The sequence below is a fragment of the Lentinula edodes genome (genome assembly GCF_021015755.1).
Source record: "Lentinula edodes strain Le(Bin) 0899 ss11 chromosome Unknown C8R40scaffold_1, whole genome shotgun sequence".
NCBI lineage: Eukaryota > Fungi > Basidiomycota > Agaricomycetes > Agaricales > Omphalotaceae > Lentinula > Lentinula edodes.
In genome coordinates this window covers 1,609,373-1,625,480 of record NW_025764307.1, presented here as the reverse complement: position 1 = coordinate 1,625,480, position 16,108 = coordinate 1,609,373, and the positions used below count along the sequence as shown (strand labels likewise).

Here is a 16,108-nt window from a genome sequence, read left to right as displayed (position 1 = left end):
TAATCTGAGGTTGATTTAAAGGCAATTATTTTGTTGTAAAAGTACTGAGAAATTTTGTAGAGGGAGCACCATTCAGCCAATATGCAGAACGAACATTCTTAGCTAACAGTTGGACCCACTGGCTGCTGATATGAGCTAGTATGGTGGGGAAAAAGAGAGGAGTTCGAATATCGAGCCTGAATGACTAACCCAAATCGGGCAAGGAAAGCGCATTGTTCGCGCTGCAGCCTAGTCATGACCTCTTTTGAATTTTTTTCCAAAATGCTCGGGGGACTGTGGAACCATCATCATGCTTTCAGGTGCGTCGCAAGTGCAATTGAGAAACTGAACAGCACTAAATAAATATCAGAAAATAGACCACACCTTAACAGCCGTAGTTGTCTCGCAATCCCGACTCCGCACCGGTGAAGAAAATCTATGAAAATCCTTTGCGAATGTCGCTGTATACCTTAACCGTCCATTCACGGGATCAAAATGCTGCTTAGTTCCTTTAATCATATCGTCTGCGCCTGCACTTCCTTGTCGCAGCTTGTCGCTTTCAACCCAGGTCTGCAAATATTATTCGCTGCCTATTCATCGACATTTTGATGTTCTATCATCACAACTGGAAATCGCCTCCATCCTCTTTGCTTTGACTGCGAGCCATCACCCTCAATTTGAATTTGTGGCTGTAAATTTAATTAGTGCAGTGTCCACCCTCGACTTGGAACTTATCTTCGTCAAGATTGTTCCCTGGAACCCAAATCTTTCGAGTCCGTACCATAAAACGTCCCCGGGCCTGCAATGCCTATACGATAGTTAGCGCAGTCAACAATGCCCTCAAAAAGGACTTGCAATAATGTCGCTAAAATGTCAATTCCGTTTGTTGGAGTGGATTATCGGGACACGCTGGTAAGCATTGTTCTATCCAATCATACAGTCATACTTCCTTAGTTTGTCCTACATGCTTTTCAAGACCCTTTGAAGAAATATGTTCTGTCAACCAAAATGCTGATGTCCTTTGTCGCATACATTGCATTGCAGCCATGATTCCAGATCCCGGAAGAAGTACAAGCCCACAATTCCCTCGGCTCGAACGATTATTGGGCATGTACTGTGAATGTTGCACCTTCATCTAGTATCACCTCGAAAGAATACACATTTCAGCGTCTTTCATTTGACGTTCTTGCCAATGCCAGACGGAATCAAGAATGGTGAAAGCGAAACATAGGTATGTATTGATATAGCTAACATGCGATATCTTGCATTCCCCACGAATCGCCAAATGCTGTTTTTCGTGCGATTGTAAGACCATTGACAGACGAGTCATTTTGGGTCGGGCTTTGATGGCGGGATGAAAGTCACACGCTACGCGTACATAGCCTTTTGGGGCATATGCATGTAACGTGTCACGATCGACTTCCGCCGAGGCGTTGGAGCACATATGCTCAAATCCAGTCGGTTGACCAAGTTTGCCACGGTGTACGGAAGCTCCAGATTCCGACTATCTTTCTTCTCTTCTTCATTTTCACTTTTCAGCGTCCATCCCGAACATTCTGGACGGCCACCCAAAATATATCCTGCTTGCGACTCCTTTGGCTCACGGGCTCCTGTCATAAGAGTTGAGGGACATTTATAACGTCGACAAACCTACAGCTGGCTATGGGATAGAGTTGTAGACAAGATGTCGTCGGAGAATTTTGAAGGAGAAAGAGATTCTGAAGGCGCAAAGAAGTCCCTTGATGAGAAAATTCAAAACGAAATGCTAGTGATTTACGGGAGTGTTCTGTGTGGGTTAAGTGGTGTGGGCGCCGACAGATGCTACCGCATTGCTGACAATCGATGTCGGTGAGAAATGGGATGGAGACCGATTACTAAACGAGTCTGGACGTATGAAAGGTCTTCTCTTTGATCCCTTTCACAGATGGTTTCCACGAAAAGACGAGTGGTTCAGAAGCCCAGCAATCGCTGCAGTTTGAACGCAAATGTGGATTCTGACTGGGTGGTGGTAGAATGGTAGAAGGGGTTTTATAGAGATTTCAAGTTGCGGGAAACAGCATTAACAGCACCAATTTAGGGTTCACACCGAAATCCCTTTTCCACGCTGCAAGTGGTTTGTTGGTTCTTCTTTTCTTTCTGCTCTCTTCATCTCCCTTTGAAAACACCATCTTTTTTCTTTACCTCAAAACAATGCCCTGCTATCGTTCCGACCGACACACAAGGCGATTTCATCCGTACTCTCGACCCCAGAAGTTGCCTGAAAACGATGTCAGTATAAGTGTCGCGCATTCATTCTAGTATCGAAGTCGAATTAATGAAAACATTTTAGGATTTGGAAAAACCTCGATTCATCGCTTGGCTTTTCTTCGAATTCGTGAGTGTTGACAGAGTTTTACAGGCAGCGCTCAATTAATTCTTCTGCTGCTGTCTATTCATTTCTAGGTGGCTGATCTCTTCGCCAATGATTGACGACCGTAACGCTAGCACCAGTCTCAAAATATTGTATCATCGGGTGTGTTTTGTCTTCCTCTACAACTTTCGCTTCGCATTTATTTCCTTTGCCACTCGCAATCAGAAATATCTTGAATATTTGCACAATCTTTACCATCTACCGCTTTCCTTTTCTTGGGTGATCTTATTTTGCCTAGGTGAAGACACTTTACTCCATTCTCCATTGCGAACGTTCACATTATTTTCTCGTAGTTTTGATTTGGCTTGCTCGGGGCGACGACATTCGCTGGCCTACACTCATTTTGACATTTTTCTACGTATTCATGTTCAACGCGAAGAAATTTTTGGACTTTCCACGAAAGGTTGGGCAGTTAGAATCTGTCTCAACTACGCAACTTCGTAAATCAATGGTGCGTTTTTATTTGATTAGCTGGTTCAGGTTGTCCTGACTTTGATCGTTAGCGCGTACTTGTTGACCTTGGTTGACTCATATATCATACGTCCTCTTGTGTAGAGCGTTGCGCCTATTGTACCCACTGCTATTCACCTGCTATCTGCTAGGCTTACGCTATGTAGCTATGTTTTGTTTACTACATGTACAGCTACACCACATATATCCATTGTACATCCATCTTTGACTCTCAAGCCTCGCATGAAGCTTCGGTTGTCCTACCTATCGGGCGTCCAATGACAGTAAGTTTAAGTAACCTCAAGAACCCAAAGATAGATTGTATTGCTAAACTGAGATCGATCGACAGTTCGTAATCTAAGCCCTAGTCTGCTACTGACCATCAGTCTCTAAAAAACAATCTTTTTTCTAGTCGTCGTGGGTATATCATCTCTGAAAAAGGCGCCATATGACCCATGTTCCTTCTTCTTTATCGTCATAGGAAATTTCTTCAATTCAGGACATGAGAAACCGCTGTCGTTGAGAACCCTACTAAGTTCGCCAGCAAGGCCTCGTTCCTGATTTTCGCCAGTGAAAAACGTAATGGATTTTCCGAATTTCCCTCCTCGTCCTGAACAAGAAACACGTTAGTTAGAAACGCGTATGATCATGAACGAGATCACGTACCAGTTCTTCCGATACGATGGATATAGTCCTCGATGGTTAAAGGGAATGTATAGTTAATGACCGCGCCAACATTAGGTATATCTAAGCCTCGAGCAGCGACGTCGGTCGCGACTAGTAATCCAGTCTTTCCAGACTTGAATTCTTCCAACGCTTGGAGCCGGTTATTTTGTGATAGATCACCGTGAAGTGCTCCCACAGAGTATCCCTCTCGTCGGAGCATGCCCTCAACCCGGGATGCCTCAGCTTTATACAGCGCGAATACCAGGATACGTGAATCGGTATCTGTTGAGGCCTTCTTGTGACCGAGCGCACGGAGGTGTTTGAGGAGACGTGAACTGTGAATTTGAGATCGCAATCTTTGAATACGAAGGGCTTCGATCAGTAGCGATCTGAACGCACTCTTTACCCCGACTGTCATCTAACACTTCAACGACCTGCTCAACACGACTGTTCGCTGTAAGATCATCGCTACCGACTGTCACTCGCACCGGGTCGTTCTGAAATGTACTAGCGAGTTTACGAACAGCTTCTGGCCAAGTAGCACTGACTATGAGAGCAAAGTTGGTTTATATACGTAATTGAGAATTGAGTAACTCACACATGAGAGTTTGCCTCTCCTTTTGGGGTTTTGTTTGTGAGATGATTTTGCGAATGTCATTTTCGAATCCTTTGTCGAGCATACGATCGGCTTCGTCCAAAACAAGGAAGTTAACTCTAAAAGGTTGTTAATATGAACTCAATTCAGAACAAACGGTGTATGTGCTCACCCGCTTAGATCGCAGGCGCCTTCACTCATCAAGTCCAGTATTCGTCCAGGTGTACCAACGATGATCCTGGTGACCAGCTTACTATTGGCCTTGTGCAAGTTTTTCAGCATCTTTACTTGACCCTCCTTCGGGACACCACCGAACACTGCGACGCTAGCGATACCAAACTGTTCTCCTAGACCCTCGAGTGCTTCATGCGTCTGTAAGGCCAACTCCCGAGTAGGGGCAAGAACCAGCGTTGTTATTGTCGGACTAGACTTTGACGGTGGAGGGGGCGGAGAAGATATAAGACGGGCTAAGGCAGGAACACCAAACGCAAGAGTTTTCCCACTACCTGTTTCTGCTATGCCAACAACGTCCTTGCCTTCCAAAGCCGGAGGCCAGGTACATGCTTGAACAGGAGAAGGCTCCTTGAACTTGGCTGAGAAGGTTCGAAGGGGGTCAGGTATAGGAAGTTGAGAGAAATGGATAAATGGTGTCACGGGTGGAGACGAAGAAGGAACATGGATGGTGATGTTGTGTTTAGTAAGGAAAGCAGAAATCTCTGCTGGGGTGGACGAGGAAGCGGTAGAAGATTCATTCGAGGGCCCTGACTGAGAGACAACATTTTCGGCAGGTTGCTTGTCCTTCCGTTTCTTATCCTTTTTCTCCGACTTGACATTTTTCTGGTCCGTAAATTCACTTTCTACAACCTTGTCCTTCTTCTCTTTCTTCTTCTTCTCCTTTTTACCCTCCATCGGTTCAACAATGTCAGCTGCAATGTCCTGACCTTCATCAGAGTGCTTCTTTTTCTTCTTCTTTCTCTTTTCCGACACTTCTGGAGCTGTGAGCGAATGTAAAAACATACTATTCAAGATGCAGAATACAACGAAAATCGTACCAGGATCTGCATCTACATCCATCTGAACATCCTTTTCAGCTGCAGCTTCTAGCTCTAGATCTGCATGTTTGCGCTTTTTGGTCTTCTTTTTTGTGGGTTTCTCATAGTCACCATTGTCGGAGACTATCTGCGCAGGTTCTATTGGCACGACAGACTCAGGATCAACGGGCACAGATTTACTCTTCTTTTTGACCTTCTTGTCCTTTTTTGACTTCTTCTCAATAGGTGCAGAAGCGACATCTAGCACCGAATGCATGTGAGTTCGGGGCTCTATGTCTTCAAGGTGCAAAATTCACCTTCAGGATCTACGGCCATGGCAGTGAGGGTGCAAAAATTTCGCGGGTCGGAGCTCGGTCCGAGCCTGACTGAGATTTGAATTTGAGCGCCCATGCATCTGCGCTTATATTCAAGTCGACCAAATTCAGAGTTCTTATGGTCCAGTTGGCTTAGTCACCACCTATTTGGGACAGGCGCCATTCGGGGTTTGGAAAAAATTTTGAAAATTATAGATGCGATTTAGGTGTTTTTATGTGCATTTCCGAGAGGAATAAAGCTCATTGATGTATTCTAGAGTCCCTGGCACCCTGATGCAATGTGTAGATGATATATCCTGTTATCAGAATGGACAAAAGGGAGCATTGAGCTGACATTGAGACACCCTTAGCTGACCCTTAGTGCAGTAGAGTGGTAACCCTAACCCTAATCACTTCCCAATTGGGAAGTGTGCCATTCGTGTGTACACAGGCGCAGCTGAAGATTAGAGTATATCCAAACCTGGTTTTTACCATTAAATTTATCCTTCAGGACTTGGTTGCCGGATAGCCTCGATCCAATATCTGATCATAATCAAAGGTTATGTTATAATTTTGGAACCTGTGATAGTTTTATTCCATCTTTTTGTCGAGACTCCATAATTACAAACCTCAAATGCATCCTCCATCTAACTTCTCTCCATTTGGTATGAATTTATCCATTCTTTGGTTTAAAAATATTACACATGACATCTTGTTTGCTCCTAATTGGCTGATGTATTGCAGGGCAGGTCGGACTTCAGGATATTTTGTTTCGTTTTGTTATTCTCCTCTTCCTCCTTCAATGAACCCACTTTTGGCTTAACATCAACCTCAACTCTAAACAATACTCAACGTTGTACAAGATTGCAAGATTCTACTTCAAGGCTGCAATCAATTCAAGTATGTCAAGGAGATGGATGTGCAAGACTGCAATTCCTAGAAGACCGACACTGCTATGCCTGAGATTTTTTCGCACTGCCTATTTTATTTCGATTTCCTTGAGTCTGGACTGTAGTGGTTGGGTGGAGTAATAGATATACACTTAGGCTTGATGGGTCATGCAACAAGGTTGTTTACAGGTTAGAGTACACTGTATGTACAGTCATTCCCACGTCCTTTGAACATCCTACCTCCTTTAAACAGTGGCTTCGGAATGAGCAAAAACCATACAATCTGCCCTCGGACTTGTGGTTATTCTGTGTAAATGATGTATACCTTGAATATCCAATACCTAGGTAGACAGATAATTACAAAGGTCTGTCAAAATTGACCAACTTACAGTAAAATGGACTGTCAGTCAATCTTAAAGAAGAATCCAACGACATGGAATAAGCAATGGGGTCAAGAAATTTGCATCTGTGGTAAAATGTAGGCTATGTGTACCCAACTCAACACTAATAAAAGTACAGCATGTAATATGCATGTAATTATACCCTCTCGAAGATGAAAACAGAGAATTTCCAGCGTTTGCGTGTCACAATCACGCCTTCCTAAAGGAGCATGCCAATTAAAAAGGACCTTAAGCACATGATCTTATGAATGGAATCACAGCCAATGTGACGACTGTTCAAAGGAACCCAAATGCACTGATAAGAGAATTTTGAACTGATAGCTTTCATCGCACACAATACTCTCCCAAATCCATAGACATAAAGCATTTAGAATGTTCATTGAGCTATGTATTCACTTTCTATCAGCTTGGATACTTTGTTGAACCGGCAACCATCGATTCCGAAGTGTAACTAAATTTCACTGTTCAAAGGACGTGGGAATGACTGTAATAGCATACTCAAGTCGAATGTTTTTTTTGCAATAATTTTCACTCGGCTTATTTCGGAGAACCCCAAAGAATTGAATGGATGGAACCGGGGTTCGAATCCGGGACAATTCTAGAAAAATTCTCAATTTTGGTATCTATCTATCCTCATTCTATCCTCATTCTAAAACCAATCAGGTTGCCCAATTTTAAAAGTGAACCTTTATTGAGTGAATCTATCTGCAAGTATGATGTGAGACACATTTCCTTGATTCTATCCAAATTTTCATCAACTTTGTCCCCTGTGTAGCTTACTTTGGCAATTTTTACTTTGAGAGAAATTGCTCTTACAGTTCTCTTTCTGTATCTATTATAAGCCTTTCTGTAAGAGAGATAAGAAAAATACTGAAATTTGAGTGTGTCAGTCCGCTTGTTCAAAACTAGTGGTGACTAAGCCAACTGGACCATAGTACCAGCTGCTAAACCAGCCAGTTTTTTAACATAAAAATACTGTGCAGATTCGGAACAAGTGTAAAATGAAAATGAGTAAAGGTTTACTGTACATACACTGATTTATCTTGCGAAGAATATCACACCATAAAGTTCATACCAACCAAGTTAGAATAGAAATTCGTCCCAAACAGATCGTTATATATTGTGCAGTTATTCAGAAGAGCGCGGCCGAAGCACCAAGCATTATCCCACCAACAATAACTGCGAGTATACCAGTGCCAAGTCCTTTGTGCACAGAGGATGAAGTATTAGATGAAGCCGAAGCAGATGGAGATCCTAAGGTCGAGGCCGAAGTGGAGCTGGACGAGGGAGACAGGAAGGTGATTGTGCTCTGGACGTTTGAGCTCGTCGTAGATACGACCGTGATTGTGGACTGTTGACTACCAGACGTGATTGCACTCACACCCACACCACTGGGCAAGGTCCCAGTAGAGATGGCAAGGATTTCGGCTGTCACGCTTCCACTGAGCGTTCGTGTGGAGGTAGATCCGTCATCAAGAACTTCCTCTTCGACACATTCACCACTCGCGGATGCTGTAAAGTGGCAATCAAGACCTCCGCCGAGTTGAGACGAGTCAGGAGCAGTGGTGGTAGGGAAATTGGATTCAGCCCAGCCGGAAGCGGAGACGACGATAGTTTCTGTAAGGATATATCATGACTAGGGCAAAACGTAAATATAATTTACACACCTATGGCCGTCTCAGTGACTGTAGTAAGTACGATTGCGCCGTTGGAAGAGACGAGGCCGGAGGTAGACTGAATATTTTCTACTATGAACGTGGTTTCTGAGCCATCACTAGCCGTCCCGATAGGTTGTGCCCATTCTGTCCCTTGCACGACGTTATTGGATTCGCCTGAAGGAAGGAACTCGAAGAGGCTAACGCTAGCCTGTTGCGGAAGAGCAGAAATACAACCTAGATAGAACAAGTGATGAGTATTCGATGCGCATGATCATCACATCTTGAATGCACCGAATTCCAAAGCCAACCCCAAGCAAATCGTCACAACACTTTTTTTAACCAGAGTCATGATCATGGCTACTCGCGAATCTTTCGCTTTTTATGATTCTTCCTTCAAGCTTGACGAGAAAGATCTAGAAAGAAAGCAGACAAGGTGTTGAAAGATGCAAGTGACAGTGAGACTGAGAATGGAAGCACTTTTGTTTGGGGAAATGAATTGTTTGCAGGGTGCCTGGGGTATTGATGGAATCACATTATAGATGGGACCTCGCCGAGGATATCGACCACTGAACACTGACTGGACACCCTGGGACAGCCCAGGCATGCAGAACGAAAGAAAGATATTGTTGTCCAACACGATTCTGAAGCAACCTGCGCGCCTAATTGTAAGCGCCTGGATCATCCCTTCTTCCCCATCCAACTTTCGGACGGAGCCGCGTATCTATCTATACTCATGAATCTCGACTGGAACTTATTGCATTCAATGTCAGTATCTTACGCGATATCTGCGAAAAAAATTGCGTTATGCCAGGAGAGCGAAGGTCGGTTGTATGTAGAAACTACCCGCGACCTTTTGTTGTTGCGATACTCAATTGTGCACGCTCAGGTAAGATATATAGAGTCACATCTTCTGCTTATGTACCTATTGCGTTAATCTTTCTAGCAAGAGCAAGTTCTCGACTCACAATCAAGCTACAACTAGTACAAGCTATAATGTTAGCTTTAGCTAGCCCTCCCGAAATTGCATTCTATGGACCTCTATAAACTTTCGATGGGCTCTCCTCTAGTTTCGCGGCGGTTTTTTTTGCAGTGCCGTGCCACTCAGCAATTACCTTTACTCATCAACTCGACATACTTGCGTCATGGATGCTGCCGGCCATCTCCCAATTCGTTCCCAAAGCTTTGATGACCAAGTATTTAGGAACAGCCAGGTCTAGTCATTGCGTCTTGAACGCCGTCAAGTCGCGGACTACTTCAATGTCTACCTTCATAATTGACTGCCTACATCTTGGATTACCACGGTCAATGGAGCCAACCATTCGACACCGACACCGACATGCTCGCGGCCGCGGAAAGAAAGGGGTTTGATCTCCGTTTGGTTTCGAGGGATGGAATCGCAACCATCGGGTAAGACCCGAAGGTCACTGAAACCGATAAATAGGGTTTATTTCCGCCTGTGCAACTCCAAATCGTTGAAATATCTCTCCCTGTTCTGCTCAACTATCAACCCTTCCCTTCTCGGTCACCAATGGTTTTCGATACCTCCCATGCAAATCTGAACGCGCTCGAATTCGAGGTTTTCGGCGTGGATTCACGGACGGGGTTTATGCCTCTTCGGCCGCCTGTTGGTCGTTTACCAGCACTCTGGGAAGTATGGGAGGAGCTTTTAGATGATGCCCGGCACGAACACCTCCAACCTGGGGATAAATCGGGGCTATCATTTGCGGAAATGGCGCGCTCTGAACGATGGCGAAATAGTCTTCGTCAGGTAAGTACCACGCAAGTACGTGGTAAACTTTACAAGCTAACCTTTTCATAGATACCTTTATTGCCTATAGATGATTTAGAAACATCTCAGGAACTCCTTCGTCGTGCGCATTTAGTGCTAACTTTCCTTATGCACTTTTACATTCATACTCTGCCTCCCAATTCTCCGGTGGTGATACCACAGCCAATATCAATACCGCTTCTTCAAGTCGCGAAGGTTCTAGATTTGCCTCCCGTCGTCACATTCTCTGACACTGTTCTGTATAACTGGTGTTTAACCGTGTCTTCTTCTGATACCGATTCCCTCAAATCACTCAATCCAGACGCCATCCGATGTCAAACCCTTTTTACTGATACCCCCGACGAATCTGCCTTTTACCTCTGCTCAGCTCGTATCGAACTTCACGGTGTTCGAGCACTAAATATCATGCGCTCAAGCATGGATGAAATTTTCGTCGGAGATGCTCTCGCCGTTGCCCGTCTCACCACGTACCTTATCTCACTTTCCACTATCATTGGCGAACTCAAGTCACTCCTCCTTGACGTCAGAAAGGAATGTGATCCTGAAATATACTACAACGTTGTCCGTCCATGGTTCAGAGGAGAGGACTCAGATACCTATCTGGATCCGGGGTCAGGACAAAAGCGCCGATGGATATTTGAGGGTGCAGGGGACTACACAGATCTAAACATGTTACCTCCCGACAGAGAGCTTTCGGGTGCAAGTGCCGGACAAAGTTCACTTATCCATGCACTGGACGTCTTTTTAGGTGTCAACCACGAGCGTCCGAATTCTCCTTCATTCATGAAACGAATGCAGCGATATATGCCTCGCCAACATCGGCAGTTTTTAAACCACCTAGCGAAGAACCCTCGTCCGTTACGAGAGTTTGTTATGTCTGCTTCTTCAATGGATACAAACGATGGAGCTTTGGCTTTGAAAGAGGCATATAATCACGCTGTCATGTCGTTGAAGGAATTCCGGGACTCGCATATGATCATTGCGACATTATATATCATAGGCCCAGCGAGGAGAGCGGCGGAAGTCGCTGCTACTTCTTTGGTAACATCGATTTCAGAGACAGAGGCGCAAGCGGGTCCAAAAGTTCCCAATATCGTTCAGACAGTCCCAAAAGCAACACATACGCAGGTGACAGACGATGCGACAGTGGGGATCACTGGCACTGGTGGGACAGATCTGGTGCAATTTTTGAAGGGTGTGAGGAACCAAACCATCCGTACTTTGCTCTCTGATAAATGAGAGCATGCTGGATCCTGTAACATGCGTAGAGGTTAGATAATCCTGAACTGTCTGGACCAGAATCGGGTTTGTAAAAAATAAAGATGAACGCTGGCAATGCCAATCTGTCTATTCAACAGTGCCGACTGCGAGGTTCTGCCCTCATCTGATTTCTTTTCTGGAAGACTTCTGGAGAGTTTGGATACAACCAAAATACAATGAACATTGTACCGGATCGTAATGAGGCTTTGTATCTACATCTATTCAATATCTTTTTGTCTGCTGCAGCTTCTAAACTCTATGTAGTACAGTATGATCGGGTGTTGGGCTTAGGTTTCTCATATTCGCATTCTGTCCCGGGTCGAGACAAGCTTGTCACAAGGGATTGGCAGAATCGGAGGTTCACTCTTCTTTTTGTCCTTCTTATCGTATCCTTGTATGACTCTTTTTCAATGTAGAACTTCAGTCAGAGTGATATCCAAGCCCATATATCTATGTTCATGGCTCTACCAAACCTCGGATTATCAATTAAATAAACTGATAACACCTTCCAGAAACCACACGGCCATGTTCGGATAGGTTCGGGTCCGGCGCTGATTCTATCTTTGAACTGCTCATTTTGTCAGCGACCTTTGCACTCTCAGAACTCTTCCGTGCTGATTCCGTCCTTGTCAATAGTGGATTACGCATTCCTTTCGGTTTCTCGTTGTTTGCGGATTTTGTGCTGGGTGAGAAATGACAGTGAGTACGTCTATCGACGTTTTGGAGCATACATATTGAAAACTAGTCAACATTGGAACAGATGCTGATGAATGGTTACCAAGTGCATTTGAAAGTCTTCGCATTTTAAGTACGGCCCTGGATGAATGCGTTGTGTTTAAGAGAAATCCATCTGTGGCTTGAATTCGTTTTATTCCCTCTCCCATGCCTGCTCTTACCACCAAGAACAATACTATCCTCGTCACCGGAGCTAATGGTTTTGTCGCTTCATGGGTCATTGATACACTCCTCAAACGAGGCTACACCGTCCGTGCGGCCGTGCGTACGGAAGTCAAAGGCCAATATATCCTAGAGCAGTTCAAGTCATACAGCGAAACTGGAAAGATTCAGGTAGTTGCTGTTGGGGACATCGCAAAGGTCAGTCCATTGCTACTGTAACTAAATTTGAATCTCTCAATCTGCTTCAGGAAACCGCTTTCGACGATGCTGTCAAAGATGTGGATGGAATTATTCATACCGCTTCTCCCGTGCACTTGGGGAGTGGTGAACCCAGTGGTAGGTTGACATTAGCGTGTATAAATATTACAAGTATCTAATTCTTGTTTTATTCCAAAGAAATCATCGAACCTGCCGTCAATGGTACTCTTGGGATTCTCAAAAGTGCTTTAAAATTCGGGTATGTCGCTTCCAAGGTCATCGATTATTGCTCTAACAAGGCTTCGGCTTCCGACAGAGTATCCGTAAAGCGTATCATAGTCACCTCTTCCTGTGCAGCGGTCAAAGAACGACAAGAAACAAGGACTAATATTGACGAGACAAGTTGGAATGAATCCTCAATTGTCGAATGTGAGGAGAAGGGAAAGAACGCCCATCCGCTTGACATGTATTCTGCATCCAAAACTATTGCCGAAAAACGTGAGGCGGGAGCTTACGAGTGTTGGTTTGATTCTACAAACTAAAACAACCTTCTTCGCGCACTTGTAGGTGCATGGGAGTTCGTAGCAGAGCATGCATCGGAAATCAAATGGGATTTCGTAGTCATCACCCCGCCTTGGATTTTCGGTGTATGTCTTCGTATCCATTGGCTGAGACTCGTCTTTCCTGATAATCTTTTATGTATGTTCTTTTCACATAGCCTCCTCTTCAAGAAGTGACCTCGGTTGAAACTTTGAACTCATCCAACATGTACTGGTACAAAGCGGTTTTTGAAGGAAACTTCTTTGGGGCAAACCCAGAAACCGATCCTGCTCATGGGTGGATCGACGTACGTGATGCCGCCGAGGCTCATGCGCGGGCGTTAGAGGAACCCACTGCTGGTGGTGAACGGATAATCGTTTGTGCTGGATCGCCTTGGGTATGGCAGGATTTCTGTGAGTACTTCAATCTCAAGGTTCACTTTTGCTTTCACAATGAACGTTGACTTTGTCTCTACTTATGCAGGTGATATATCCCAAGGGATTGACCCGAAGATTCACTCTATCGGGAACACCTTCAACACGGCAAAGGAACACAGCATTCTTGGTCTTGAATACAGGACTATGAAAAAAATGACGGATGATACACTTGCATACATTACCAAGAAAGGCTGGTGAATGGGTCAGCTCTATAGTGCTTCCCCAAGAAATAATGAAAATGATTAGCGTGTAAGATACAGAAGTAAGTCGAATAAATAAGTAAATGACAACAGATGAGTTGAGTGTCAGGAGTATGTTAATTATGTTTGCACCAACGTCCCTATCCTACAAATTCCAATAGTGAAGGTCTAAGTGGATGCTTTTTCGTCAGGCCGGGTAATGGATCCAAAAATCCACTGCCGTACAGCGGCGGTGGCTTCCTTGGGATCTTCGGGGATTCTGATAAATCATGCAAAGTCAACAGGGAACGGAGATTCATTGAGTAGGAATACGCACTGAAGCTTTGGTACCCATCTACCGTCCTTCTGCACAAAGAAACGCGGCACATGTGCTTTACCACTCTCATCTAGCTTCTTACGTGACTCTCGCTGTGCATCTTCCACTGCGGATTTGGCGTCCGTAGCAGCCTCCATATCCTTGGCGATGATCGCTTGTGTCAGCTGGGTCCATAATCTATAATTCACTTGAGCAGGTACGACAAAGAGTAGAATTTGAAAGCACCTCCTAGACTCATTAGGCTCTTGTTGATCTTCAGGTGGAACCCACTTCGGTGATACGGCTTGTCCGTCTTTAACCGCGTCGAATATCACCCGTTTGGCACCAGTCTAGCGGAGCAAGTCCATAACCAGGTCTTTGACGATTCCAAGCAAATTCCTTCGCGCACCTTGGTATTCTTGTAATCCATGACATGACTCCATCGCCCAGATAATTCCCCGACGTCATTGTTCTTATGCCGGATCCGACCAGCAATCGCATTGTAAGTTCCTGAAAAGAAACCCTGCGGTGCATGTATGTAAGTAATAATGTGGGTTTCATAAAAATCTAGTTTTATTGGATAACATAGTGAGGACACAAACCTTTGTCTTGAACTCAAGGTCGCAGTAAATGCCATTCTTCTCATTCTTGGCTATGCAGGTATCCCCCAGCTCCAGCACCATCTTGCCGAACAGTATCCCTCGAGCGTACATATTCGGCATTGTAATGACATATTCTATTCGAGAATTAGATGAATCGACGAAGTGGAGACCAGCACGTACCTCCGTCCTCCGGTTTGCCGAGCAGTGTGACTCTATTCTCGCCCTCCATTGTTGTACTGACACTATTACCAAGAAACTTTGATTTGGGACGGAGTTCTCCAAGAATCATGAGGCGATTTTCGGGAGAGATGTAGAAGAAAGCAGATACTGGTGGATGATGTGAAACTTGTTCGGCGATATAGAATCCTTGTGTGTTGTTGGGGTAATCGTATTGACACCGGAAAAATTCGCCAAGTACAGGATTGTAAGGTTTCTTGACACCTTTAGGCTTGATGTGCCATCCTGCCAAGTAGTATTGAAGGACTCGCAGGAATCGTTCTTCGGGGTCATCACATTCTTCAGCGCTGTACGGATTACGGACATTAAGCTTATAGCTGTTGACTGTGCAAAGAAATCGAAACGCACCCGAATATGAGGTCCGGATGTGCCATGAAATCCGTAATTCTTTCGAGCATACTCCTTGGTTCCAACACGAAAGTTGGAAAAGTGACACGAGAAAGGTCCATCCCAACTCTAAGGTAGAATCATCAACGGATAGTATAACACACCATGATTCAGCAACTCACCTGAGTTGGGAAATCATCGAAGAAATGATGCTTCCTTCATTCTCATCGCTGTCACCACAAAAATCAGTCTTTGAAAGAAACATTGTGCTGCGGAGGATGCTAAGACGAACAGGATCGAAGTATCATCAGGCTCGGTGTCCGAAGGAGCCCTGTCATCTTCTGAAGAGCCTCGAGGCTTCGTGTTACTGCCTGCAACATTTCGGAAATGAGAGCCGGCTTGACTGAAGAGACCCATCATGGCAGGAATATGGCCAGCACGAGGTTGTCAAATTTGTTTTGTACTTGGATTGGATATGTTGAATGGTGATAACTGAAGTAGAAACTCGATAATGGTAGATGTGGTGAAAGAAAAATAAAGATCGATGATGATGAGATGCAGTGTCAGACAGGGGAGTGAACCCATTCAGCTTTTTTAGCCAAAGCGGCTGATGTCATTACGGGCCGCACAGAGGATACGGCTCCGTTCATTGCTTACTACAAAAAGGTGTGCAAAACGTAATTGTTCACAATGAAAACATCATGAAGAGCACGTTTTGTGGTCGTACACAGCGGGGAAAGCTCGTCTTTGGATATCAAAGTTCTTCCCTTCAGAAAACAGTCACTGAGCACCGAAAGCGCACCCTCAAATAATCAAAAATGAAAAAGATCATAGACAAGTGTTAGATGCAGATGAGTGCTAATCGGAATACCTGAAATGTTGGAATGAGGAAGTTTTTTCAACGAAGTCAAAGGATTGATGATTCCCTTCTG

At 44.6% G+C, this 16,108-nt stretch overlaps 6 protein-coding genes across 6 annotated transcripts; 3 read left to right on the top strand and 3 right to left on the bottom strand.

Annotated features, from left to right (window-relative positions):
• The first annotated feature begins 2,000 nt into the window (after nucleotides 1–2,000).
• C8R40DRAFT_41159 (uncharacterized protein) lies at nucleotides 2,001–3,122 on the top strand. Its single transcript, XM_046234975.1, has 6 exons — nucleotides 2,001–2,251; nucleotides 2,309–2,353; nucleotides 2,412–2,491; nucleotides 2,555–2,627; nucleotides 2,683–2,840; nucleotides 2,893–3,122. Exons 1-6 carry the CDS (start codon nucleotides 2,170–2,172, stop codon nucleotides 2,914–2,916), a joined length of 462 nt encoding a protein of 153 aa, XP_046092510.1. The 5' UTR covers nucleotides 2,001–2,169; the 3' UTR covers nucleotides 2,917–3,122.
• Nucleotides 3,123–3,228: 106 nt separating this feature from the next.
• On the bottom strand, nucleotides 3,229–5,117 carry C8R40DRAFT_1032405 (P-loop containing nucleoside triphosphate hydrolase protein; the record flags this gene model as incomplete). Its single annotated transcript, XM_046223255.1, has 5 exons — nucleotides 3,229–3,449; nucleotides 3,506–3,840; nucleotides 3,905–4,052; nucleotides 4,104–4,219; nucleotides 4,273–5,117. The coding sequence occupies 5 exons, from the start codon at nucleotides 5,115–5,117 to the stop codon at nucleotides 3,229–3,231; spliced, it is 1,665 nt and encodes a 554-aa protein (XP_046092509.1).
• A 2,476-nt stretch (nucleotides 5,118–7,593) lies between these two features.
• On the bottom strand, nucleotides 7,594–9,071 carry C8R40DRAFT_1077972 (uncharacterized protein). The gene is made up of 3 exons (XM_046227004.1): nucleotides 8,686–9,071; nucleotides 8,404–8,628; nucleotides 7,594–8,353 (listed from the first exon to the last, which is right to left on the bottom strand). The coding sequence occupies exons 1-3, from the start codon at nucleotides 8,747–8,749 to the stop codon at nucleotides 7,869–7,871; spliced, it is 774 nt and encodes a 257-aa protein (XP_046092508.1). The 5' UTR covers nucleotides 8,750–9,071; the 3' UTR covers nucleotides 7,594–7,868.
• Nucleotides 9,072–9,751: 680 nt separating this feature from the next.
• Nucleotides 9,752–11,521, top strand: C8R40DRAFT_40468 (Indoleamine 2,3-dioxygenase). The gene is made up of 2 exons (XM_046234949.1): nucleotides 9,752–10,162; nucleotides 10,214–11,521. Exons 1-2 carry the CDS (start codon nucleotides 9,923–9,925, stop codon nucleotides 11,420–11,422), a joined length of 1,449 nt encoding a protein of 482 aa, XP_046092507.1. The 5' UTR covers nucleotides 9,752–9,922; the 3' UTR covers nucleotides 11,423–11,521.
• A 710-nt stretch (nucleotides 11,522–12,231) lies between these two features.
• C8R40DRAFT_40862 (D-lactaldehyde dehydrogenase) lies at nucleotides 12,232–13,964 on the top strand. The gene is made up of 7 exons (XM_046234962.1): nucleotides 12,232–12,538; nucleotides 12,589–12,676; nucleotides 12,737–12,797; nucleotides 12,855–13,036; nucleotides 13,106–13,185; nucleotides 13,257–13,491; nucleotides 13,562–13,964. The coding sequence occupies exons 1-7, from the start codon at nucleotides 12,326–12,328 to the stop codon at nucleotides 13,711–13,713; spliced, it is 1,011 nt and encodes a 336-aa protein (XP_046092506.1). The 5' UTR covers nucleotides 12,232–12,325; the 3' UTR covers nucleotides 13,714–13,964.
• C8R40DRAFT_1031184 (uncharacterized protein) lies at nucleotides 13,884–15,596 on the bottom strand (the record flags this gene model as incomplete). Its single annotated transcript, XM_046223149.1, has 9 exons — nucleotides 13,884–13,974; nucleotides 14,032–14,208; nucleotides 14,257–14,360; nucleotides 14,420–14,533; nucleotides 14,613–14,746; nucleotides 14,793–15,136; nucleotides 15,198–15,305; nucleotides 15,359–15,406; nucleotides 15,469–15,596. 9 exons carry the CDS (start codon nucleotides 15,594–15,596, stop codon nucleotides 13,884–13,886), a joined length of 1,248 nt encoding a protein of 415 aa, XP_046092505.1.
• Between the last annotated feature and the right edge of the window lie 512 nt (nucleotides 15,597–16,108).

Coding starts and splice junctions, on each gene's coding strand:
- C8R40DRAFT_40468 (XM_046234949.1), top strand. CDS start 9,923: ATGGTTTTCGATACCTCCCATGCAAATCTGAACGCGCTCGAATTCGAG. Junction 10,163..10,213: donor GGCGAAATAGTCTTCGTCAG/GTAAGTACCACG, acceptor ACCTTTTCATAG/ATACCTTTATTGCCTATAGA.
- C8R40DRAFT_1077972 (XM_046227004.1), bottom strand. CDS start 8,749: ATGATCATGACTCTGGTTAAAAAAAGTGTTGTGACGATTTGCTTGGGG. Junction 8,629..8,685: donor GGGGTTGGCTTTGGAATTCG/GTGCATTCAAGA, acceptor TGTTCTATCTAG/GTTGTATTTCTGCTCTTCCG. Junction 8,354..8,403: donor AGTCACTGAGACGGCCATAG/GTGTGTAAATTA, acceptor ATATCCTTACAG/AAACTATCGTCGTCTCCGCT.
- C8R40DRAFT_41159 (XM_046234975.1), top strand. CDS start 2,170: ATGCCCTGCTATCGTTCCGACCGACACACAAGGCGATTTCATCCGTAC. Junction 2,354..2,411: donor CTTGGCTTTTCTTCGAATTC/GTGAGTGTTGAC, acceptor GCTGCTGTCTAT/TCATTTCTAGGTGGCTGATC. Junction 2,841..2,892: donor CGCAACTTCGTAAATCAATG/GTGCGTTTTTAT, acceptor TTTGATCGTTAG/CGCGTACTTGTTGACCTTGG.
- C8R40DRAFT_40862 (XM_046234962.1), top strand. CDS start 12,326: ATGCCTGCTCTTACCACCAAGAACAATACTATCCTCGTCACCGGAGCT. Junction 12,677..12,736: donor GGGGAGTGGTGAACCCAGTG/GTAGGTTGACAT, acceptor TTTATTCCAAAG/AAATCATCGAACCTGCCGTC. Junction 13,492..13,561: donor TTGGGTATGGCAGGATTTCT/GTGAGTACTTCA, acceptor CTACTTATGCAG/GTGATATATCCCAAGGGATT.